The sequence below is a fragment of the Notolabrus celidotus genome, chromosome 19 (genome assembly GCF_009762535.1).
Source record: "Notolabrus celidotus isolate fNotCel1 chromosome 19, fNotCel1.pri, whole genome shotgun sequence".
Classification (NCBI taxonomy): domain Eukaryota; kingdom Metazoa; phylum Chordata; class Actinopteri; order Labriformes; family Labridae; genus Notolabrus; species Notolabrus celidotus.
Genome location: NC_048290.1, coordinates 8492433 through 8517747, shown reverse-complemented (window position 1 = coordinate 8517747; position 25315 = coordinate 8492433). Strand labels below are relative to the sequence as shown.

The window sequence follows — 25315 nt, the reverse complement described above, 5'->3', positions numbered from 1 at the left end:
AATAGCCTTGGCAAGGAGGACAACAATGTTGGACTTCTGAGCCGTGCTTGTGCTACTGGCTGTCCTAAGTTTATTAATGCTCCTCTAGAAAACTGTAGATTTTCCACGTTCGCCATCGTCTTCTTGTGTTGTGTTTTTCAGTGGTGTTTCAAAACAAATTTGTACTGCCAACTACTGGCCTGGCATGCATACTGCAGTGTTTTCAGTTGTTTTTGCAGACCAGTGTGCACGTGGAACATTTTCGTGTTGTCATATGAACACAGAAAAGTCTTGTGTTCCAGATAGAGCCATTCTTGTCTATACAAGGCCTAGGCTACAACTGACTTCTTGACTCAAATTTACTCTGAATGTGCTACACTCAACAGGCATTGCTTGCAGCTGCAACCTTTCAATTGTGTCGCTCACTTGTTTTGAAAGATTGTATTTTCATAACACCTGAGAGCAATCAGCACCTGCAGGGTGGAGACAGTGCCACGCTTCTGTCCGACACATGCTGTGGTCGAGGGGAGAGCTTCTCAATTTGTTCTAATAGAGCCTGCCTGTCAAAAAAACTTTCAGCCTACTGTCTGAGTAGACTCCTGTGGGTTGATCTGTCTCTCTCATGACTGTTACTTTTTCTTTTATATCAGCGTGTAGACTACTCTGATTTTCTAAAAGTACGCCTGCTCCACCGTAGGCGTAGGGATACTTAGGTGTAACACAAACAGAGTTTATGTGTAAGCCATGGGGCTTTCTTCAGGCACACATGCTGGAGTCAAGGATAAGGTACAAAGCCTCCTTGGCTCAGGGCATATCTCATAAAAATCTACAACCATCAGGAAAAAAAGAGGGTCCCAACTGGTCTAAGTTTCTCCTGACTGTTGTAGATTTTTACAAGATCTGCCCTGAGCTAATAAAAGCGTTTTAACTTATCCCTGACTCTACCGAGTGTGACTGAAGACAGCACCTGTGGCTTTCTCCTATTGACAGTAATGCTTTAGTCTTCAAGAGCACTTGGCCTCTACGTGGAGTTTATCCCACCACCAAAGTGAGCACACAGTAACATCTCTTTTTTCCCCTCATATAACTTTTTGACTGTCATCACTTTCAGCTCTAAGTCTGACGTTAGGTTACACCCTGGTATCCTCCCAGCTGGTGCAGCCTGCTCCAGATGCTCTCTGGGTTCACACATGTAAACAAATAGACGTGCAAAATTAGTCATAATCTTTTTGAACCGAGTGTAGTGTTCAATAAAGTGTTGTGCTTTTACTTCACACACAGATCTGTGATTCTTTGCAAACAAACAAAACAGGATACCTTGAGCAAGCAGGGGCTGCATGTGGCAAGAACTCCCTCTGTGCCAACTGATTAGACCTCATGTGAACTGGCCCACACTTCCCAGTCTCTAACTGTGTGCTCTATGAATCACCTGTACACTCCCACCCATATGAGGCACAGGATGCAACCTCAACCCACACCTTTGTATTTTTAGTCGATGGTCTTATCCCACACCTACAGCTGGGTGCACCTGCAGCTGAAGGTTTCTCTGCGGAGTAGTGATTAAAGGTCTTCTCTACTGTTTAGCCAACACACTCAGAGTTTAAATATCTGGTATTCAATGTACTTTACCTGAGCAAAGTGTTTATATTACTCACCATGAGACTGTGAGATCTTGATTTGTGTAAGAGAGCTAAGTTTACATCAACATATTTTGAGTATGTTAAGGTCTACGGTTATTAATATGGACTGTCTGCAAATGTGAAGACTGCAATAATTAGGAAACTGTGTTATTATGAAGCTAATGGCAGACTTTAGCAGCCTGATTTAGACAAATTCAGTTAGTATCAAAGTCAGTGCCTTTTGAGCAATCAATTATTATACTGTATAAACATGATCAGTGTAAAATCTGTATTCAATAAAGAAAGAGAAAGTCATCAAAGCCAAACTCAAGAATCGTAACAGCTGTAGAAACTGACTTGTGTGTTTTTCAGTAAAGGTCAGCAGAGTTCAAAGAAAACCACAGAAGAGGAACCTTTGCCGAAAAAGTATTCTACTGCTTCATCATTTTGAAACACAATTAGGCAAGTGTGTAAGATTTCACTGCATACATGAGTGCCTTGCATTTCTTTTGTAGATCTTAAATTAGTTGTTGTGTTCTTCCCTAAAGAAATGCTCAGAGGTTGCATTAAAAAAATTCAACACATGTTTTGCTTAGGGGATGCTGAGTGCTTATAAATCCACCCCATGCAGAGTCAGAATTTTATGAGCACCATTGTCATATAAAGAAATACAGATCATTTAAAACGTCTGTTTTTTTCACACTAAATATATATACTTTATTACCCTTTATAGGATACAGTCTATGAGTTAAACCCATAGACTGTATAAATAATGGACGTAGTATCCGTGATGTCACCCATCTGTTCCTGAGAGCTGTTTTGAAGCCAATCATTGGCAGCAGCCATATTGGAAATGTGGAACTCAACCAGGCATAGGCTGTTTTCTAAACGGCCTGCTAAATACTACTTACTAATGTAGTAGGCTGTAGGTACTGCCTACTGATTACTGCGTTTGAATTTAGTATGTAGTATGACTGGTCTGTTCGATCTGTTCTGCAGCATGCTGGGCCAGACGTCACTGGATTTCGAGTTTTGGAAAGCGGAAGTAAACAACGGCAAAGCCGATAGAGAAACTGCTTATTTAGCATCCACATATAATTTAAAAAGTTAAGAAGTGGTTTATATGTAATTGAATAACTTTCACAGCACCCAAAAACAGATTTACTCCCGTCAAAAAAGAAGGAAAAAGAAAAAGCGGAATGAGCGCTGTGCTTTGTGGGACACAGTACGCGAGGCAGACTGGTCCGATGCATACTGAGAAATTTTCCCAAATCAGTAGACAAGTTTTGGCTTACTGCAGATTTTGCTCTTGTTCACATACTACATACTGAATTTTGGCCTAATCAGTATGTACTGCTAGTAGTAGTAGTTTCAAAAACAGCCATAGTGTGACGTAAAGAGGCGGAGTTTGAGCCTCCTGTGTGTTCCAGTCTGTGAGTCCAGTCAGTCATGTCCTTATTTGGGCAAAAACTCGTAATCTTAATATCTTCTGAACCGTTGCATCAGAAAAAAGTTCACCCTCTGTACAGTGTGTGCCGATAGAGAAATTAGCTACGTAGAGCCAAGCCGTTTTTTGAACCAGGCTGTAAACATGTTTTTTAATGCTGCAAAGATCGTCTTTTTTGAATTGGTGTCTATGTGGTTTCCGGTGTTTCTGCAGGCAGCCTCAAGCGGATTCTCGATGAATTGCAGTTTATAACACTTCTGCATGGACTTCATAGTTTGAGACCGGAGGACGCCGCTTGGTTAAACCTGAGCTTAGTATGTCTAAAACTAGGTCAAAGTAAAGTAACAAGACTGATGTTAACTTTTGTTATTGTTTTGGTTTGTTAAGAGACTCTGGCATCAGAATTAGCACACTGTACCTTTAAATAACTTCAATGCTATCCTCAAATAGCAAAATTGAGGTGTACTCTCACTTCACACTCAGCTGTAAAAAGCCTGAGGAACATTCAGCCAGTATTTTTTGTTGATTTGATATCATTCTCTTACATTCAGTTTAAATTAATTTAGGCTTAGATGACGTCACTGAATTTGACTACAGGCTAAGTCCAGGCATTATTAGTATGTACACTCTCACTCCATTACCCTCCTCCTCTCTCATGCACAGATTTAATTCATTTGAACACACACACACACACACACACACACACACACACACACACACACACACACACACACACACACACACACACACACACACACACACACACACACTCACTCAGGGTAAATAGTCAGTCTCTCTCTCTCTCTCTCTCTCTCTCTCTCTCTCTCTCTCTCTCTCTCTCTCTCTCTCTCTCTCTCTCTCTCTCTCTCTCTCTCTGTTTTATGAAGTCACTGCCTCACAAACACTCAGTGCCGGGCTGAAGCTGAGGAAGCGCTGTGGACTCCAGCACAATTGAGGATCACAGGATCTCTGGAGCCGCGGAGAGTCTCTCCTCTGCACGGTCCGCTCAGGTTGACAACTGCAGCAGCCTGCCCCAACACAAGCCCGCATGGCGACACCTCCAACCCCGAAACCATGCACCTCTAAAAGCTTCGACACACTGTCTTTTGTCTAGCCTGCGGGGGGAGAAGAAAGTCTGCAGGATCACTTTTCCTTGACAGAGCGTAAAGGGATTTTTTCTCCTTTTCTTCTTTTTTTTGTCAGGCTGTTTCTCGTTCTCCTTCCGCCTTTCACGGTCCACTGCTCGATTTTTAGACTTTTTGTTTCCTAGGGAAGAAAGCGCCCCCGTTCCCCTGAGTCTACCTGCCCGTCCAGCACCCATGAATTCGGATAAAAATGTGTACCTGGGCAGGGACAAAGGCATCATGCGGAAGAGAGCTTTGCTCCTTCGGAAAGGTTGCAGCTTCGAGATTACCAGGTTGGTACAAGGTTTTCTTTCTTTTCTTTTCTTTGGATATTTTGTAGTTTGGGGTGTTTTTGTCTGGTGCAAGAGGGCGATCAAAATGGCTAGACTATCCCAAAGACACTGTAACCTCCTTCATTGAAGTGGACACACAATGAGTTTCCAATGTGTGCCGTTCACCTTGTTGGTTGGTTACTCAGGGAGGATATTGTGTGTGTGTGTGTGTGTGTGCGCATTGAGCGGAGGAAAGCCCCCCCAAAATACATGTTTCCATGGGGAATGTGATCATATTACACCCCTGATGTTTTTTTAACACTCTTGCTAAAATAACCCCCAGATGTCTTTTGTCTATTTTATTATTATTTGAATCAGAAATCGCGCATCTGCATCCAGCCTTGGACCGTGTGGTTAGGCGTTACGCACGGGTACATTCCGTCTGCACCTGACTCTGCAATGTTGACAAAGCTGCTTAGTTCCAGGACGCCGCCAGACGTCATTTTACAGCCAAAATCAGGTGTTGATTGGGCAGCCTTGCAACCCCCGATGCCCAAGGCTGCCCAATCATGCGCCACAGAGAGCTGAAAATATGCGGGTTTTTAGTTCTACCCAAAAATAGAACCACTACAGGAGATGGTTTGAAGGATCACCTACTGTAGTCTGATACCACTGAGGCACAGCTGGACCCCTGTGAGTCAGACATCCTGAGGCAGCAGACACATGAGGGCAGGGGTGCCTGGGGTGGCAGGTAGACCACATGAGGTGCAGGTGATTTGACTTCTCAGCGTGGTGTAACTGCTATTAGGGGGAACATCCTGGTGGTTTCTGAGATGTATGACATCCTGTCAGGATGATGCCGACTGGGTGCCACTGAGCTGTTAGAAAAGCTCCCTGTGTTGTGGATCTATCAGGGGGTTGTGTACTGATGTGTGAGACCAGTCAATAACTGCTAGTGTATATTTAAAAGCTTTCACTGTTACTGATGTCAGAGTTTGTTCCTATTTGCAGGATCCCTAACTTTATAGGTGGTGGCAAGACATGATGATATCAAGTGTGTTAGAGGAGAATACCACAGACGATATTCAATAAGCTTGAGGTGTTTTCATTGTAATCCTCTGTCAAATGTGATCTAGCTTTGTAAAAATATAACTTTTCTAGGTGAGGTGTGCCATTCTTTCGTTGTAGATTGGGTGAATATTGAAGTCTATTTTGATTGAAAAATGTCCAATCAAACACCCTAAAGCATGATTCGATATCAAAAAACTGCATTCTCATGTCCCAACCTATAAATATTACATTTACTTCAATGATAAGCTTAAAAAAAGCAGAGAACACTCACTTATTCTGACTTAAAACTATCATCTTTTCACATTTTGTTCAAGATAATTACTCAGTCTATTTTTAAGTTATCAAAACGGTTGCATAATCTTTTTCTAATGCGTTAATCAACCAATCTTTGCAGCTTTAACTTCCATCATCTTGATTATTTCGTCTGAAGGATATTGTTCTTGTCACATCACACCCCCTCCTCCCTTCACTCCCACCTTCAGTATGATTTCCTGCTATTTCAGACGATCTGTGGAGGTGTGCAGAAGTGCAGATTCACTCGTGGATTTCACTTCATTGCTCTTATTGCTGATAACTGTTGAAGTGCGTGCCTGTGTGTGTGTGTGTGTGTGTGTGTGTGTGTGTGTGTGTGTGTGTGTGTGTGTGTGTGTGTGTGTGTGTGTGTGTGTGTGTGTGTGTGTGTGTGTGTGTGTGTTTGAGATGTCTCCATCCAGGCTGCCAGGTCTCTGCTCTCTAAATAGAGGCATGTTCTGGGTGTATGCGGGGGCCAAATTTGGCAAGTTTTGTGCCAAACACTTACTTTCAGATTACACATCCCTCCTAATGAGCCTGATTTATCCCGTGTAGGATAAAGCCGGACCCAGAGTCACCCTGCTGTAAGGCTTCCTGGCAGACTCTCTCTCAGACACTCGCAGTTTAACAGACAATCAATCAGAGTGCTCCTGCATGGGGGAAATAGACTCTGTGCTTTACTGAGGAGATATGAAAGACACTCAAGTAAAGAGCTGCTGCAGCTGAGGAGTGTGTGTATAATTTATTGTACTGCAGAGATACAAACAGACCTTACACACAGACGCTTTCATAAAGACATGCACAGTATGTTTGTGACCTGCTCTCACGCGCATAATGTGCTTAAACACTCTCACAAAGGCGGGAGTGTTTCTTAATGTTTGTGAATGTGAGTCATGAGGTTACTTTATCTAGACACTGATCTGCCCTCTTCTTCTCCTCCAGATGACAGACAGTCTCAGTTTGAGTGTTGGCAGGAGTACTCAGGTGCATTAGTTAAATGAAAGAGTAATAAAACAACTTAATCACAAAGAAAACAAGTCTCACATTCAAAACCTGGGACTGATATTTTACCCTTCATTGCAGGATGTCTCTGTCATAATTTTTGAGGTCCTTTCCACAGGCTTGTTTAGAGGGGAGGGCAAGGGTGGCTAAACTGTTAAAATCTACTTCTTTGGCTGTGTTGCAACACACTGCTCCTAGCTTCATCTGCATTTCAATGTTGCACATTTGTTAGTGCTTAAACTTGTAACTTTGGACACACAGTACATCTTTTTTTTTTTTTTTGAGTCCTCAGAGAATTATGCTTGAAAGATTCATATGTTGCCACTCCGCTGTGATACTTTTTGAAATTGAAGCCCCGAGGAGTTTATAGCTGGTTGAGAAACAGTGAAATGAATACTGATGCCTCTTTATGACCTGCAAAGGCAAACCAGACCTTCATTTTTATCTAGTTATTTTTCAATGTCTGAAACGGCTATTATTAACATATTTTCCGCAGCATAGTTGTCAGATGCATGATGGAGGATTAGGGGCTACATTAAGGGAATACAAATGTAATATTTTAAGAATATAGTCATAATATTATGGGAATAAAGTTATTTTACAAGAATAAAGCCATAAGAGGAAAAAGTAACAAAGTTACTAGATAAAGCCATACATTTATGAGAACAAACTCTTACATTTTACAAGACCAAAGTAATAAATCGACCACATTAGATTCATACACTTACAAGATTAAAGTCGTAAATTTACAAGGATAAAGTTCTAATTTTACACGCTATCATCTATTTTGAAATAACACATAGAGGGATATCAGAAGTGCAGCCAGCTGCCTGCTTTAAAATAAGGAACGTGGATCATCATGTGGAGTTCTCCTCACAAGCTGAGGACAAACAGCTGCTGCAGAAGTGTGCACAGGCCGCCTATTAGCCTGCCCTTCCTCATTATAGACTCAGTCTCTTGCTAAATCTATTCAGAATCCTGATCCTTGAGACAGTGTGGGACTGATGTGCTGAATGATTAGGTATTCAGTTACCCATGAAACCTATGCCAGAGTGTAACTTCACAAGATGCTCCACGTTCCTGATATCAGCACAGGCAGCTGGCTGCTCTTCTTCCCCTTCAAAATAACACATAGGTTAGCTATAGACTCAAATGACTTTTTTCTTGTAAATTTGTGACTTTATTCTCTTGTCTCATTTTTTCTTCTTCTATAACTTGACCCTAATACTCTGTCATATATATGATTGATATATTTAAAATAAAGCAGGATGAGATTTTTCATTTCAGATATTTCTTACACATGTGCAGGAAAAATTAGTGGAGAAATAAAAGTGTCCTTTCTGTGTGTAGTTTGCATGTTCTCACAGGGTATGCAAGGGTTTCCCCTGGGTGGACATGCTTGTTAGCTTAATTGTGACTCTAAATTACCTGTGATACACTGGCGACCTGTCCAGGGTGTACCCTGTCTCTCTCTCTCTCCCAATGACAGCTGGGACAGGCTTCAGCCCCATGTGACCCTGAACAGGTTGAACATTATGGATTACAGAAAGATGGATGGTTTGCAGAGACAGAATGGGTAAATACATGATAATTGTGTGTGTGTGCGTGTGCACATACTTTACTTTGAGTAAGTGCGTGAACCTCTTTGAAAATATGACATTTTCTATTTTGACAAAAAAATATTTTATGCAGCACGTGTCTTCAACAACTATAGCTACCAAATGAATTAGAATTTAAAAATATATTTTGCACTCTAAAAAAAAAGGTATGTTCAAATCCTGTGGCTCTGATTACTTGATCCACCCAAAGTACAAACTGCCAACTTTAATGCTGAAGCAGAGAATCAGCACTTGATGGACTTTATTTGAAAATGCTAAAATTGTGTCCTCTCCTTCATCAGCAATGGTTCAGAAAAGGCTTGACAGGTGAAAGCAACAATTTTTTCCAGAAAGTTTTCAGAAAGGCGCAAATGTTAGCTGGTTGCTTGTGATGACGAACGCAGCATTAAGCCTCAATTATTTAATGAAGCTGTATTCACATTTAAGTCACTGTGTGGTGAAACTATAAACAGCAGTATGACTACTAAAAATGACTGATCATATCTAACAGAGACAGCCAGTTGGCCATATTTGCCATATTTTCTTCTGCCAGCAGGCAGGCAGCTGCTGCTGCTGCTGCTCGGAGCTCAGAAGTTTAAGGGCATGAAACCAGTTCTTTGTTGGTTTGTCTCCTCTGGAGTTTGCTGGTTGCAGGATGATAATAGTTGTGAAGGGTATTGCAAGTTTGTTCATAATCTGCAGTGTAAACAGTTGTGTGTTTGATTGTGTGTATGTGTTTGTGGCTGTGTCCACAATTTTATGAGCATAAAGGGAAGTCCACTGATACTATACCTCGGTGTATTTGCACAGGACTTGGTTAGTATTATTGCATTCAGATACAAACAAGTTGGGCTGAGTATTGGGAATCCATAAGGGGTTACGTTAGTCTCATTCACTGCCCCAAGTGACGTTATTTGAGTCAACATCATAGGGCTGATGACCACAGGAAGAAAAACAAACCTATTGATCTGAGACTTAGAAGATGAGAGATGACCACAGCTTGGCAACCTTCTGTATATCTTTACATGAGACTAGTGGCTCTAGGCTACCTTAATGCTACTAGCAGAACACAACTCCACACACCAATTGCATCATGTGAACTGGGAATGATACTCAAAGTTTATCTGAAAAGTATCGTAAAAAGGCCTTTGTGGCTCCAGAGGAGCTTGTGCAAAGCTTGATATACTGCCTGGAGTGCAAGAAGTGAGACTACTAGAGCTAAGTATGTGGATTGCTCATCCTCTGATTTTGAGGCTAGTAACAAAAGGTTACATCAGCAGCTTATAGCATAACAAACTTGAATCTTAAGCTGAACTGTGGCTGTATTTTGGGTAATGTAGGCCTCAGGTGTAAACTGTAAACTACATAAAAGATGGACTTCGTCTCAGTGATGTCAGCCATTGGTGGTGACCATATTGGAAATGTGGACTGAAACTAGCTTCCAGCTTATCAAGAAATAGGCAGAGGTGGAGATAAGGCCATGTCCTTGCCGACAGGCAAAAAGCTACAATGAGCCCACCTGTCAGTCAATCAGCCACACTGCTCGTTCGTCCCTGTGCATTATTGAAAATAAATTACAGTTGTTCAAATACAGGGATGAGGTCTAGAGGCTAGCCTCAGGCGCTACCTTGGCTTCTGAAACCAACCTCAAGTGGACACCTAATGAACTGCAGTTTTTTGCACTTCAGCATTTGCAGGATTTTTTACCACCTATGGTTATTGCTTGATTTAAAAAGAAGGAAGGATGAATGGGATAAAAAAGATGATATCTCTGGCTCCCCCTGACTTATAACAACGTTGACAGCTTTGGAGAAGTGCTAAATCATCCCGCTGTAGTCATTTGAGTTTATTGTGCCAATGCTTGAGCAAGCACACAGAACTTTGGGCAAGTTCTTTGCCCTGGAGTCTTTGGCCTGACAGAATTAAGTGTCTGGATGTGCTCCAGTAGCAACAAATCCTCACCTGTTTAGTGAATTTTTCCAGTCATTTGCACAACATTTGCTGCATGTTCCTTTGAGGCTATCAACCTCGGCTGTCACTGACTCCCAGCTTTGGCTCCTCTTAAACTACTTCCAGTCGGCTCCGGCTCCTTGTGTGCAATGAGATTAAGCTACATGGTGACACTTGCAGGAGCCAAGAAATCCCTGGCTCTGCTTAGACCATGCACTGGCATAACAAACATAAGTTTGCGAGACGGTGCCAAAGAGGCCAAAGGAAATTATGCTAACAGGCTTGCTACTAAGCAGTAAAACATACAGTAAAGCAGCTAGCATACAAACACTGTCCGCCAGAGGAAGATTTTATCTTTTCAAGCAAGTATCATTCATCACAAAAAGTCTTGCTGTCGATGAACTCCAAGACAACATCAGCAAATTCTGCTGTGGTGGAAACTAACCTCATTGTCTGGAATCTGTTAGCGCTCACTTGTCAATCCATAGCAGAACATTTGTAGTTCATTTAAGGAAAGGCATTCGCTGGCAGGGAGCTGTGTGAGTACATTACTGGACCATGAGGGAAGAGAAGCACGCTTATCATCAAGCTAACTCAGGGAAACGTGATCCAAACGTGTTACTGTGGTTTAAATATGCTACAATGACATAACAAATCCAACCAGATAAGAGGCTTGTTCACAATGTTGGAGGGACAGATTAGGTTTGAAGGATTGGTGCCCCAGTTGGCTATGAAATGTTGCAAAAATCCATTAATCAATCCAGCCCTTCCTTGCTTTTACCATCCTCCATCCCCTCTGTGAACAAAAAGCTTCACATAAATCAGCCATAACTTCAGCTTGCGACTGCAGCCACATTAACGGTGCAAAAAATAGATTCTTGGCGGGCCGCAGCAACTGGAACTCACACAGACTCCGTCACTCTCGCCCCCTCATCTTACTTTTTCCCTGAACTTCTCACTTCAGAGGTCAAGTGAGTGCATTTTGCATGTGTTTCTTCATTAACCTCTCCTGCTGCCAAACCTACATCGCTATGTGGGTGCTGTTGCCAGGGGGTTTTGCCGTAGCTTGTCAGAATGGTGCAAGACTGTAGCCAGATGTAGCTTAGATGCATCGTGCTGCGTTTGCACGTTATCATGTTTGTCTATTGTTTCTTTTTATTGCACTCGTGCCTTTTGTACTTATATATTTTTTTTTTATTAGTACTTGATTTTTAGTGTCTGTCTATTTATGTTTGTACAGGGAGTACGCAAAAAATACTGGAGTCAAATTCTTTGTATTCTTGAGATACATTGTGAATAAAGTTCTTTCTGATTCTGGTTCAAGTGCAAAGTGAAGAGACAGTTTTGTGCAGATGTGCTGAAAAAAAGGGAAGGAAATATATATTAGGGTTTGTCCTCTCGTGGTTTCCTTGTGAAGCTTTTACAGTGGGCTTCAAAGCTGAATGTGGATGAAAAACATCTGTTGTGAAAGTCAGACATGATTTCAGGTCTAAGGAACAGACAGTACATAAGGACCTAGCTGTAGGAGGAATGGAGTGAAAGTGGTTGTAATAGGCTGGGCTGCTGGGGTCTCCCTCTGCGTTACAGTCTGTCATCAAGCCCACAGCGGGGAGTTAAACTGATGGAGTACAACACTTTTTCGCTGACTCAAGGCACTTCAGTGTTTTGCATTCTGTGAACATTATGTCGTTCTCACACACATTAAATGCTGCGCTCGCACAGAGATTATTACTGTAGTAGCTGTAGAGTGATTTGCATTAGAAGAGAGAGAAAGCAGAGGCAGTGTAGACTGTTAATTTGACATTAAAGATTTCCTGAGACTTGAAATGCTGTCGTTTTTCCTGGGAGAAAAGTCAAATGAATGCCACAAAAGGCAAAAAAATATCCATCTTTGAGTCCATGGACACATCGTAATATTTCTTTATATCTATCGTATTTGCACAGCTGTAATGTAAATGTATTGGTCATTAGGTTTAGCATTAGCATGTGTAGCCTTGCCAGAGAGAAAATATGCCTTCTTGTTAAAGGTACAATGTGTAGAAAATGGGAATACTAAGAGATAACTAATGGTCAGATCCTATACTGAAACACTCCCCTGCTCACCCCTCCTGTTGGTGAATCAATGGTGGCCTTTGAGGACAAGAAGCTCCTGTGATGCATGCAAAGTAGGATCCTCTATTTGTCAAGCTTTTACCTTCAAATATCCACACAAATTCCTTTGCGCACAACCGCTCTCTTCTTCTTCGTCTTCCAACCCTTGCATTTTGCATGTTCCATGTTCCATCTGTTAAAACGGAGGGGATGGGGTTTGTGACCTATACTGAAGCCAGTCACCAGAAGGAGCTCCAAATATTTTGGCTTCACAGTCAATGGTAATTTGTAACATCCATCTGAATATACAATCTATGGGTTGTAGTCTGCAGCCATTGCTACCTTGAGTGATGTCCAAGCGGCAACCTCGGTCCGCGAGAATTGAAGCCAATGGGGAAATGTTAAAAACTGCAGTTTGAGTGTCAGCTTGAGGCTGGCTCCGGAAGTACCGGAAACCACATACACACAAATTCAAAAAAGCCAATCTTTACAGCAGGAATGAACATGTTTACAGCCTGGTACAAAAACGAGTGTTGTCTGGATAGCCGTTATGTTGAGTTCAGCATTTCCAATATGGCTGCCGCTGCTGATTGGCCTCAAAACAGTGTTTCAGAAACAGTGGGTGACGCCACGGGTACTACGTCCATTGTTTATACAGTCTATGGTGATGTCACTTGAGGCAGTTTGACTACAAGGCTGTTTTTGGAGTTTTTATAAAACTTTTGTCACATGTGCAGCACAGCTTTCATTAGGCTTGTCAACAGATTTTGATATGTAGAGAGCTAACAGATAAGCAGATTTGTAGCATCAACAGCACATATTTCTCCTCCACAGAGAAGTTTCTTTCAGGAGTTATGATTGCGTCACACAGCTGGTGTAATGTTGTATTACCTTCCTGACTTCCTTAGAAGGTTGTATCTGAGAAATTGAAAAAGTCTGCAAGGCTGGTTCTGCTCTGCTCGGCCGTACAGTCGGTCCCTCAGTGAGGTCTGATAAACACTGGACTATAATCACTCCCATATGTGTCTGCATAGCTCAGCACAGTCCAGCCATGCGCACAATGAAGAGCACCGGGCTCATTTAGACAGAAAAATAGATTCAAATTACCAGAAAAAAAAGTGCACACAAGAAAAGAGAGAAAGAAAAATCCCTTGCTTGATTACAGCCCTGTGTAAACTTTAACTCTTCCAGGGGAACATCTGCTTCCATTTAGGGTTGAAGACTCATTCCTACACATTAAAATGCACTGTGCACTGCTCCGGGAAAGCTCAGAGGCTGGAAAAACATTTCCCATTATAGTTGGCTGGAAGAAGGCCGGCGTAGAGTGAGTCGTACTTAAAGCAGGCTATCGGTTGAGATGTGGCCAGCCTGAGCACAACCACAAACCACTCGAATATAAGACTCATATTCTGGGGAGTGTTTTCTTTTTTTCTCAAAGCTGAACAAACTTCCTTTTTATGTCGGGTATGACGCAAAGTGAAAGTGAGTGTGTGTTGAAGTATGAGAGATCAAAGGGAAGTCTGCACAGTATGGCCACAGTCTGTGTGTACACTGAGCGCAGCTTCACGCCAGCCCACTGCCCCCGTCATAACCCCTGGAACAGAGATCCAGGAGAAAGGGAGGGAGAAATGGAGCCTATGAAGGGTTACTGTTGTACATTTTTTACCCTGCGGTTTGAAGGGAGGCTGTCCAGAAATCTTTTTGCTTAGAGAGAGCAAAAGAAAGACAGAGGGTCAAAGAGGTGGAAGTGTGTACAGTAGTTTGAAAGTACATGCAGAAACCTCAACAAAAGGGAACATTTTCTGCAAAAAGTTCTGAAGGTGGGGCTGTTGATGTTGAAGTAGTTGAAGAGTGGATTCTTTAAAGAGCTAGGCAAGAAGAGTTTCCCTATGTAGGCCTCCTAAAGTTTGAGTCCTTAAGTTATTCAATTGCATGTTATTTCTTCTGAGCTATTTTTTTTTTTTACTGTAAAACTCAAAAAACAATAAGGTGTTTAAGACAAAGTGCAAATGAACACACTTTTCAGCAGGGTCTGACATGCCTGCAAAAATTCTTCCAGTGATATCATGAAAAGTAAACAGTTTTGAAAATACTGAGACCTCATTATAAACATCTGATGACTGATATAGAAAACAAAGTGGGTGTACTGTTATTTTGTTTGGGTGTGTGAATCTGAAACAACCACAGATGAGGCAGAGCAACAAGTGTCACAGTGCCAGAAAACATAAATATGTTTCACTGTTGTCAATGCTGACATGATAAGGTTAGGCAGATTAACTCCCAAACATCTATCTGTATGGTGCTTGCATGCTAACATTTTGTAACTAGTGTTAAACAAAGCATGTTGTTGAGGTTAGTGGGAATGTCATTAGTTTTAAAGATATTTGGTTAGAACCTAAGGATTGCTCTTAAGAGAAGGCGCTGGATGTTTAAAAAAAAAAAGAATGAACAGAGCTATCACAATTCATCGTCTGGGGACCGTGAATATGGGTACACACATCCATCCTGTAGTTGTGCAGATATTTTAGTTGTTGCAACAAATGTCTGTCATTTTGGTGACAGGAGAAAATTCTGGACAAACGAAGAAGCCAAAGGAGTTTGTCTTCTTTGGACCATGCATGTCTATGTACAATTTCACAGAAAGACATTCTGTAGTTGCATGTGCTTCAGTCATTACAACAAATGTCTATGTCAATGTGGCACCGGAAAAACAAAGAAGCCAAAGGGTTCATCCTCTGGGAACAAGAATTTTCATTCACAATTGAATGCAAAATTCTTCCTGTAGATGTAGAGATACTTTAGTCAGAACAACAAATGTAAATGTCATGGTGAGACTAGAGGAACTAGGAAATACAAAGAAGCCACAGGGGTTTATCCTCTGGGGACAATGAATGATCATACACAATTGCATAGAAATCCATTCTGTAGTTGTAAAGCTATTTCAGTCTTAACAACACATCTATGTCATTATCATGTAAAAAGGAAAGTCAGGACATATTGAAAAATAAGGAGGGTTCATCCTCCAGGGACCATATATTTCAGTCACAACAACAAACTCCATGTCCGAAGAGTTTGGGATCTGGGGACCATGAATGTCTGTACTTTACTTTTTATATAAACCTGTGACATAGCTTCTGAGATATTTCAGCCCAGACTGAAGTGACAGGCTAATTGAGTTTCCTCCTTAGCTGCAAAAGTTGATTGCATAGCTAAGAAAAATAACCACACTTCTTTGCAATTTGTGGAGTGATGAACGGCATATAGCCATTTACAAACATGTTTTTTTTTAAAAATCTGCTCTTTGGGGTCACAGACAAAATAAGAAACACGATTAGGAACAAAAGAGAAGTTCAAAAACTATGTTTTGAAAATAACTTATTCGAAAGAGTGGCTACAAGTATGCGATTATATCACCATTGGAGTGTTTTTGAATAGGTTGGGTGTGTTTGTGTGATGTGTTTCTGGACTGATTGGTCTTCAGATGCTCAAATGTTTCTGAATTGAACTATTTATTTATTCTGAATTTCAATGCAATATACAACATACACTATATCAAATTGTGATAAAGGTTAGAACCACAAGAGGGCAGACTGTCCCTTTACAATCAGTGATGTTAACATGTTATGGAAGACCAGTGGTTCTAAAAATGTAAAGCATATCAAACTTTCACTTTTTGAACAGAGATTGTGAAGTTTAAACTTCATGTGGCTTAGTCAATATGAGTTTCAGTAAAATCCAAAGCATGTTGTTTGCAAGTAGTTAGAAAAGTGTAAATATCACAAGCCTGGGATAATACAGCAGTCATTCATACTTTTCCACTAGGAGGAGTTAGTGCATAAAAAACAGACATCATGATGTGAATTGAAGCTCAAGCTGAGGGTTTCATTCATAAATAGACACTGTGTGTTCTGCTATATAAAATGTCATGTCCCTCGAGTACAGAAACATCCCTCCATCTGTACTAAGACTCAACACTTATTAGGTCCTAAGAGTATTGTCATTGTACAAAATGTACAGCCTCATGCAGTATGCATGTAACAAAGGGCGGAGGGCAGAGTGTCGTCCAGAGCACCCCTGATGGTTACAGACAAAAGGTTAATTCACCTGATCACATTTAATGAGAGTGCTGTCATCAATCCATGCTGCCTGACGCTGTGACATTTCACAGAGGCCACAGGGTGACCTGCTGGCATTTAGGATGCACCGAGAAAAGAGAGCCCAAGCTCTGAATCCAAATCATCTGAATATGTATTAGTATCTTTGTAATCTAAAGCTGTCAAGCACCAGTGAAAGCAATATTCAGGGTTTTAAACCGAATAAATCAGAAGCTCACTGCCATGGAGGCCCTAAGCGGACATGCAACCAAACATTTTATTTTCTCAATTTTTCAATGATAACGATTCATTTCTAGTTGTTTTCTTGAGACTTTGATAAGTACGATCTTGACATACCATGCTGCCATTGGCCACATTAATGATGAGATAAGTTCAGCCTATTTGTCTGTTTGTTTTGTGCTTAGGAAACTCTTGGAATGCCAGTTATGTTCTTGAGACAGCGAGATAAGTAAGTCCATATCATAAGAGCGCAACTGGCAGTGGCTCGTAGTCACTGGAAATTTGAGTTAATAAAATCTATGGATTTGTGTCCACTTTGGGCTTCTATAAATTTCTACAAAACAGTGATGGAACACTCACTTAGACTCAGAATAAAGAAAAAAGGAAGAAAATCTCAGTTATAGGCTTACAACTAACAATATGATATCAATCATTGTTTTCTTTTTTTAAATGACTGATCATTTTGTTTCTAAAACGACAACAAAACATTAAAAATGTATTTTATTTTGAAACAGCTAAGGAGGAGTGCATCCTGTGGGACCAAGTTTGTGTATTTTTATATGTCAAAAAGAATAGCACACAAATAATCACATTTTAGAGGCTGTAATGTTTTGTTTTTTTGCCATCATCCCGGTAAAATCTGAACATCTAATTACTCAATAGATGCACCTGTTGCAACTGGAATTGTAGCAAGCAAAGATCATAAATTCAACCTGCTACTTAAACAAAATTAGTAAAACATTCATGAAACATATGCAAATCTGTGTTAACCAATCCCATTTGTATGCATTCACATGCAGCTGTAGCGGGTCCAGTGTCTCGCCCAGGGACACTTGGATGTACAGGCTACACGAGCTGAGATTGGGCCTCTGACCTTTCCTTATACAGAGATGACTCTACCATTGAGTCACAGCTGCTTAAAGGACTGAATACAAGACCACTGTTTAATTTCTGAACAATGCTTTTTAAAGACCCTTTTAAATGCAGCAGATTAATACATACAAGCATACGTGCTTGTAACCACTGCCATCATCTGTCGAAGTGAGATACAACAAAGTGCAGAAACAGCTTTTTCTTTATATTTTACACAGCAAAGATTAGCAGTAAGGATTTAAAGGTTAAAAGACAGCAGGATGCGATTTTCATCAGAGAACACCTCACATGTTTAGGAAGAGATCAGCAAAGAGATCAGTTGTAATAATTTGTCAGTAGGGGGCGCCCAAAGCAGCAAACTGAAAGTTCCCATCAGGAGCTTTAAAGATTTAGTGGAGTAGCATTAATTATCACAAGCACATCAAAAAAAGTGTGCTGAAGGGATGTCTGAGTAAAAGTACTTCATTACCACTAGAATAAATCCACAGTCCAAGCTAATAGCAGTCTACAATGACTGATACAACATGACTAATACTCAGCTGAAGCCATTTATCATCACTGCTTCCTCCTCCAGGTTACACATTATCCTGGCACAAAGCCTCATCAATGTGAAGTGACATCATGGCAGCTCTGTTGATTTGCATGCTGTATCTGGATTTGTGTGGCAGATAAAACCACACTGTGTCTGAATTTTCATGCATCTCTATTCATAGCAATGACTCCCAGCGTGACCCGGTGTCAGTAGCTGCACGGCTAATCACATTGTACGCTCTCACACACTCACACACTCACACAGTAACAGAGGCCTTGTTTATCCTGCGTGTGGGAAAGGTGCCGTGGTCTCACATGGCTTACTCTGTGAGACTAAAGGGCCGGAGTGGCAGCTGTCCAGAGAGAAGGCGGCGGAGCTCCCAGGGATTAGCACACTATTGAGTCCAGAGCTCCTGATCCGCATCATGCAGCTCAGAGGGGTTCGACCGCTGAGTCTAACGTGCGTGCTTGTGCATACACACTCAAGTTTTGTGTACCTGAGCAACACAACCCTCGCTGGCATGGACACAAGCATTGAACCCACGCTCTGTAATGCCTACACCTACGTCTATATCCTGATCTTTGAAGTGGTTTCTGTCTGGCGAAAGGAAAGCCTGGGATTGTCCAGCACGGCTCGGTCCCAGAGCTGAAAATCGAAGTTCGTACTTTAAATTGTGCTTCCTCACTGAGGATGCAGCCACTCCCACTGGTTACTCAGCATAGTGAGAAGTTGTTTAAAGAGTGTGTGAACCCTTTAGGTTTGTTTTTTGCTTAACGACACAATGTGAGATGTATTGACACAAACTGTCTTAAAGGTTTAGTTAATCTATGAGCAAACAGCACGCTCATGACAATAAAAGGTGACATTCAGCATGAGGAATAATGGTCGCATTATGTCTGCATGTGTGGGTCATAACATCTCAAAGGTTATGTTTTTCTGCAGAGCTGCGCAATTATTTATCGTAATTTCAGCATTATCACATTATAAATATTTGTAATAGAGTTCATAATGTATTCATTTGTAATTATGGCTCCATCTCTCAGTTGTATTATACTCAATATACTTACCGTTATATGATAAACACATCTAAGGTTGGAGTTGCAAAGTGCAGCAGTGTGTACAGACACGGTGTGTTAATGTCTGTATTCATAGATGATGAGCTCAATGCACTGTAAGTGATGTAACTGTTGTTAAGATAAGTCCAGGCTGGGTTACTTTAATTTATTTATAAGTGCTAGTATGTCCATTTAACAACAATGTACATTCATTAACTAGTTAGCTAGCTTCCGTGCCGTTCCTGCTCAGACAAACAAGCCTCTCGCTCATCTTTCTACACGATGTAAAACCCTTTATTGAACAAGTCTACTGCAGTGAAGTGCAACTGAGCACGGTTACACATTCACAATAAACACAATGCCATAAGACTCATATCACAGGACATTTAGGGAAGGGGAAACAACATCCCACTCTTTACATACTCAATGGATAACTACCTCACAGTGTGATAACATGCAGATACAACAATTAAAGCTGCTGTTGGTAGGAATAGTGTAAAAAAACATGACTTATTTCTGCTGGGTTTGGAGAAAAGGTCATAATGCCCATTGGTACTCATCGGTAAGTGGAGTAATTTGAGACTGTTGCGAAATCTCTGCATTTTCCAATGTCTTTGTATCAAGCAATGTTGTTATTCCCCTCGTTCCCGTTATGACAGACCAATCATAGCTAATCTCCAATCCTCTGTCCTGATTGGTTAAGGGGCGGCCCTTACTTCGTCCTCTGATTGGGTATGAGTCCGGCACTATCATGACTGCACACGCCGATCTGTGTTGGGGGGCTATGAGGAAATCTGGTTGGGAGGGGCAGTGTTGACATTCGAGGTCCCTCTCTCTGAACAGATGTTTACTCTGGGACTACCAACAGCAGCTTTAACTAAATAGTGCAATATTGCAATATTGGGGTCAGGGAACTGGAAGATGTCTGTGTCCAATAACAGATGTGAAAAATACTTGTGCAGTAATGTAGATGTCAATTTCAAGTGCAATAATAAATGCACGAAATTGTCTGCGGTATGGTATTTCAGTGTATTGGTTCAAAAAAATGGAGGTAAAGTTGTATGTAGGCTGGGTGAGGTTAACTCGAGAAGCAATGTGTTACCAGCTACATGTTGATGGTTAACCTGCAGGAAGGACTGAAAGCTGATGGTGCTAGCTCTGCTAACTTTAGCCGCATTCAGCAACCAATTTGACAAAGTTTACCTGCAGACTCTGTAATCCCATGTTTAACCACATTAGAACATGTGCCCAGTTTTGACTGTTTTCTGACCTTCAGATCAGTGCATTAGTTGGAATTTGAAATAACGTTCAAACGACTCAGTTACTTTGGAACATTCCTATTTATTACTGTCTTCTGATATTTTAAGGACAGAATGATTAACAGTGATGAAATATGTGCACATAGCAGCAGTATTCATAAGGAAAAGTGAACAGCCAGTTGAATACAGTTTGAATTTAAGAGGGCACCAGACAGAATTTAAAAAAAGTTGTTTCATGGATGCCTGTGTTGTTTTTTTCTAATGTTGTTTTCCTTTGTTAAGGACCAGTGTATTCTATTCACCACCTGGAGCTGTGTTGTATCACATTCTATTACATTATATCTTTCATAGCATGCTTTGTTAATGTAGTCAGGCTGATACTGCACCTCCCAGGCCACACTATCGGACTGATCTTTGAACGGGAAGTCTTCCTCTTCTGACTTCCCTTGTTGCAGACGCTCCTCACAGGCGACCGTTAAAAACCAGACGCCCTCATGCAAAGGCCATGTGAGCAGAGCGTGTCAAAGTGTGACAATGGGAGGGTGTGTGGTGGAGTTGTGTTTATGTAACATGTATGAATGTGTGTGTGTGTTTGTGTGTGAGTGTGACAGGCCTCAAGGCTCTAATTAGAGGTGGGGGTGTTCAGGTATCTCAGGTTGATTGTAACTGGATCCTGACGTGAGAAAACTGAGGCTATATTTTCCATGGTGTCTTTGGAAAAGGCCTTTTTCTCTCTTCAGGCTGTTTTAGATTTCAGCTGCATTTTAACACATGTTATTTTTAAAGGTAGTAGCACCCAGAGACAGAGTGAAGGAGGGTAAAATGCCATGTGTGTTGGTAGCTTTAGGTGTTTTCCTGTGGTGTGGCGTGCCACAGAGGGGGGTTTCTGCTGATTAAAAATTGATGCGCAGCTGAGTGCTGTGTAGCCTGAGCCGAGCATTCCTGCACTCTTTCATGTTGTGTGTAGTCGTGTGTTTGTGTGTGTACACTGAGCTGTGGCTGGGCTATTGTAAAGGTATCAGATTTGCCTAAGCTCTTGTTTCATCTGCGTTTCCAAGTGTGCATGTGTATTGTGTTGCTGCAAATGTGTGAGAACAGAGAATTAGAATGGAGTCTGTTTTGACAAGTTTCTGCAACATTGCTCTGTTTTATTTATGTCCTCGCCCTAACATGTTCAGTATTTTTAGCTTCTCATGTGCTCAAATCTTCACAAAGTGCCAGGTGAAAAGATGTACTTTTTTCCATCTCACCCTTTTTTTCAGCCTGTTGCATAAATCCAAGTGTCTGTTCTGTGGGCTCTGGAGACTCTTTGGCCTTTCTAACATCTTATATAAATCACACCTTATCTTGTTTCATTTTAGCACTTTAAATGGCTCCAGTAGAGGTTCCCTTCAGCTTTAAAAAAAAAAGCAGAGAGACAGTCTTTTACTAATTTGCAGTAAAAGACAGCCAGATATCTCCTATAGGAGTTGGTTGAGACCAAAACACACCTATAAATGAATGTAAATCATGTTATGTAAATAATGGAAACTGATTAATATGACTTTTGGCTTACAAGTTTATCATATAGATACAGATATAGCTACATTGAAATACAAAGAGAGCTACAAGCAACTTGTTGAAACAGCCAAAAGCCCTAATAGTTTATTTTAACATAGTCCCACCTATGACATGACAGACAGCCAATAATAGTTTAGGATTTTGGAGTGTCCAAACAGTTTTAAGGGGATAGGGGGTGTCACCTGTGGAGTTTGGATGTTCCTGCACCAAAAGTGGAAGGTTACACAAGATGAGAGAATGTGACATTCAGCTTGTGATGTTCATGTTGATGTGCTCACAATACAAAATATAAACATTTTGCATATGTCCCAAATCCTGAGTTCAAGTTGAGTCTCAAGTCTTTGAGGGGTAGTCTCAGTTCACGTTTTGTGTGTGACTTGAGTGGGAGTCCAAGTCTTAAACTTAAACTGGAGTCCCCATCTCTGGTATTTGCATGTGCACAAAAATTAGCAGGGCCACCCAAGTTTAAAAAGTCTCAACACGCCCCTGTGTAACCATGACTTCCTCAATGTTAGGACCCAAACCCTAACCATGAGGAAGTCATGCTAATGTCTACAAAACACAAAAGTGGATGCTTGTTGTGGCGTGCCCTTATTCAGTTCCTCTTTAAAATAAGAAGCTGTAGTGTAATTACCATCAGCCTCAGATCACAGTGATTAGATGAGTGTGTGTTGTGTCTGCAGCACTGACCACATAGACTGTTGAAAACTGTGATTAAAAGGTTAACAGAAAGACAAAGGGGTAAATAGTAAGAAAGGACAGGAGGGCAGCTGCATGAATGAAAGAATGAATGACCTCATCATGGCCCAGACCTGCTGCTGAGTGGGATTAAGAGTAGACCCTGGAGAGCACATAAAGGGGATTGATTTGAGTGAATCTGAGAGGCTGACCAAACCCAAAGATCAGTTTGTCCTTAAAGAGAAATGTCAGATAATGTAGAACCACTTTCTAATTAGTCAACCTTTATATACAGAACATTTCTAACAGTGTAGGCCGGCAAATAGCTCACTAGTGCTTTTTAGACCTATTATTTAAGGAACCCTTTAAGCAGATGCCTTTTGTTTACTATTTTCTTGTGCTAATACATTGATTTCAGTTGTTTTGTGGAGATCTTGACTGAGTGTCTGATTCTCATACTTGTATCCACAGAGCTGCAAAAGCACAAAACAAACACAGAAATAGGCTTAGCTGTCCTCATCAGTGTGGGCAGCGCTGTGGTCGAGACTATCACTGTGATCAGCCTATTATTTTGTTGTCTAGTTCACAAGAAAATGATCCTGTTATCACAAGAACACAGCTGTTGTTATCCTTGGACAATGAGACAAATAAGACAATCATTTGTGAAAAGGATCAGAAATCGCTCTTTATCATGGTAAACTTAGTTAAGATTATAAAAACAGGAAACTGTATGGATGCATGTCCCCCTAAGGCTTCCATAGTTATTAACCACCCATCAGTTATGACATTTTTTGGGGTTGCCAGGCTGTGACAGTTTCCTTAAATGTGTCAACTGCAGCTTGATAGATGCAAGCTTTTGATTAATTACAAACATTTATTACTTCAGATTTAATTTGTTTTAAGGAGACGGGACTCAAGTTGTACTATTACCCAATGTGTTAAATACTTGATTCCGATTGGTCAAAACCACACAACAACGGTTATTCATTCTAGCAGCTAGTGACAACCTGATCACACACTTCATATCAAATCAATCCACTGAAAGGACTCTGACACATTTATGACTTCTCTTCCTGTTGACAATGTGGCAAAAATGCTAGTTTCCAATAGTATTGATAAACAACATGGAAGACATTTTTATATTACTATAGACTGTATAAAGCATGGACGTAGTCTATGTGGGATCACATTTATAAAGGAGAATGCATGTTTTATGCCCATCATTTTTTTGCTGTGTTGCTACCCCTCAGCATCTTTCCTGCATCCTGACATCACTTTTCGCTCCAGGATGCTGTATCTGTAAAAAGAAGCTGCATGTAATCGACGGTGATGTAACAGCAACTCAAAGAAAGGGGGAAAATCCCTGATAATAATGTTTTTGAATTGTGCCTTTTTGCTCTGCGGAGCCTGCAGCTACAACATTGTGGGGACTGAATGCACCATTGATGCAAAAGAGTGAGTGAGAGGAAGAGAGGGAGAGAAGGGGAGGGAGAGAGAGAGAGAGAGGGGAGAGAGAGGGGAGAGAGAGGGGAGAGAAGAGGGGGAGAGAGAAGAGGAGAGAGAGAGAGAGAGGAGAGAGAGAGAGAGAGAGAGAGAGAGAAGGAGAGAGATGAGGAGGAGAGAGCGAGAGAGAGAGAGAGAAGAGAGAGAGAGGGCGAGAAGGAGAAGGAGAGAGAGAGAGAGAGAGAGAGAGAAGAGAGAAGGAGAGAGAGAGAGAAGAGCGAGAGAGAGGAGAGAGAGAGAGAGAGAGACAACAGTAAACACACAGCTCCTATGGCAGATCCGTTCCGCTTCATCATAACGCTGTTGCGCGCAGAGAAGAAGAGAGAGAGAAGAAGACGAGTCGGACCACCAGCCGGGTTTGGATCAGCTGTTGTTGGAGTTTGTGATGAAGTGATGCTCCTGCGCTCCTAGCAGCGAGAGGAGATAAAAAACGGAGAAGAAAGAGGGGGGGAAAGAAGCCGGTTTGTTGCTGTTGTTGACATCGTATGGGGACATGAACAGTGTGGATCCAGCGTCTACCAAACTGTTGACTTTCAATCAGCGGTAATACTACTCCCTTCTCTGTGTTTCTTCATGTCTCCTCTCATCTGTTGAATGTTCTGTGGTCGGGCTCTTAATTCCCTGCTGTAGAAGCAGATTTTAACACAGCCCTGAGCAGTTTAGCTAAAGCTGATGTCAACTGAGCCAAGCGTTTTTTCGATGCGTAAAAGTGCCAAATTGAATCGGCTAATAATGTTTACACTAATCGACTGTTCGCGTCTAGTTTTGACACTTGTCTAGTTATTTGTCGAGTGCATGATTTATTGATCCTTCTCCATTTACTCTTGGCAAACTGAGCGTCACTGAATCCACAAGTCTCTCCAGTCTGGAAGTCCTGACGCTCCTCAGCAGCCACAACAGCTCTTAATTAAACCACCGACGGAGCATGTGCAGCTTTGTCACCACTTTTATGAAATGAAACGGAATCTTCCCCGGATTAATCGAGCTACAAAGCCTAGTTTTTTCTCCTGGGATGGCACATTTCAGTATGTACAAGGAAAAAAAAATGAATAATTCATGTCATGCGTTGCAGTTAAA

The 25315-nt window shown here is 41.3% G+C and overlaps 1 protein-coding gene across 3 annotated transcripts in view; it reads left to right on the top strand.

The window, feature by feature from the left end:
- The first annotated feature begins 3942 nt into the window (after positions 1-3942).
- The window catches only part of garnl3 (GTPase activating Rap/RanGAP domain like 3), an 80783-nt gene continuing 59410 nt past the window's right edge, over positions 3943-25315 (top strand). The window contains exon 1 of one of the 3 annotated variants that reach the window (XM_034710079.1): positions 3943-4462. In XM_034710079.1, coding sequence (XP_034565970.1) covers positions 4365-4462 — 98 coding nt within the window. In that variant the 5' untranslated portion in view covers positions 3943-4364. The remainder of the gene's footprint in view (positions 4463-25315) is intronic. The other 2 variants (XM_034710081.1, XM_034710080.1) reach the window with 2 other exon arrangements.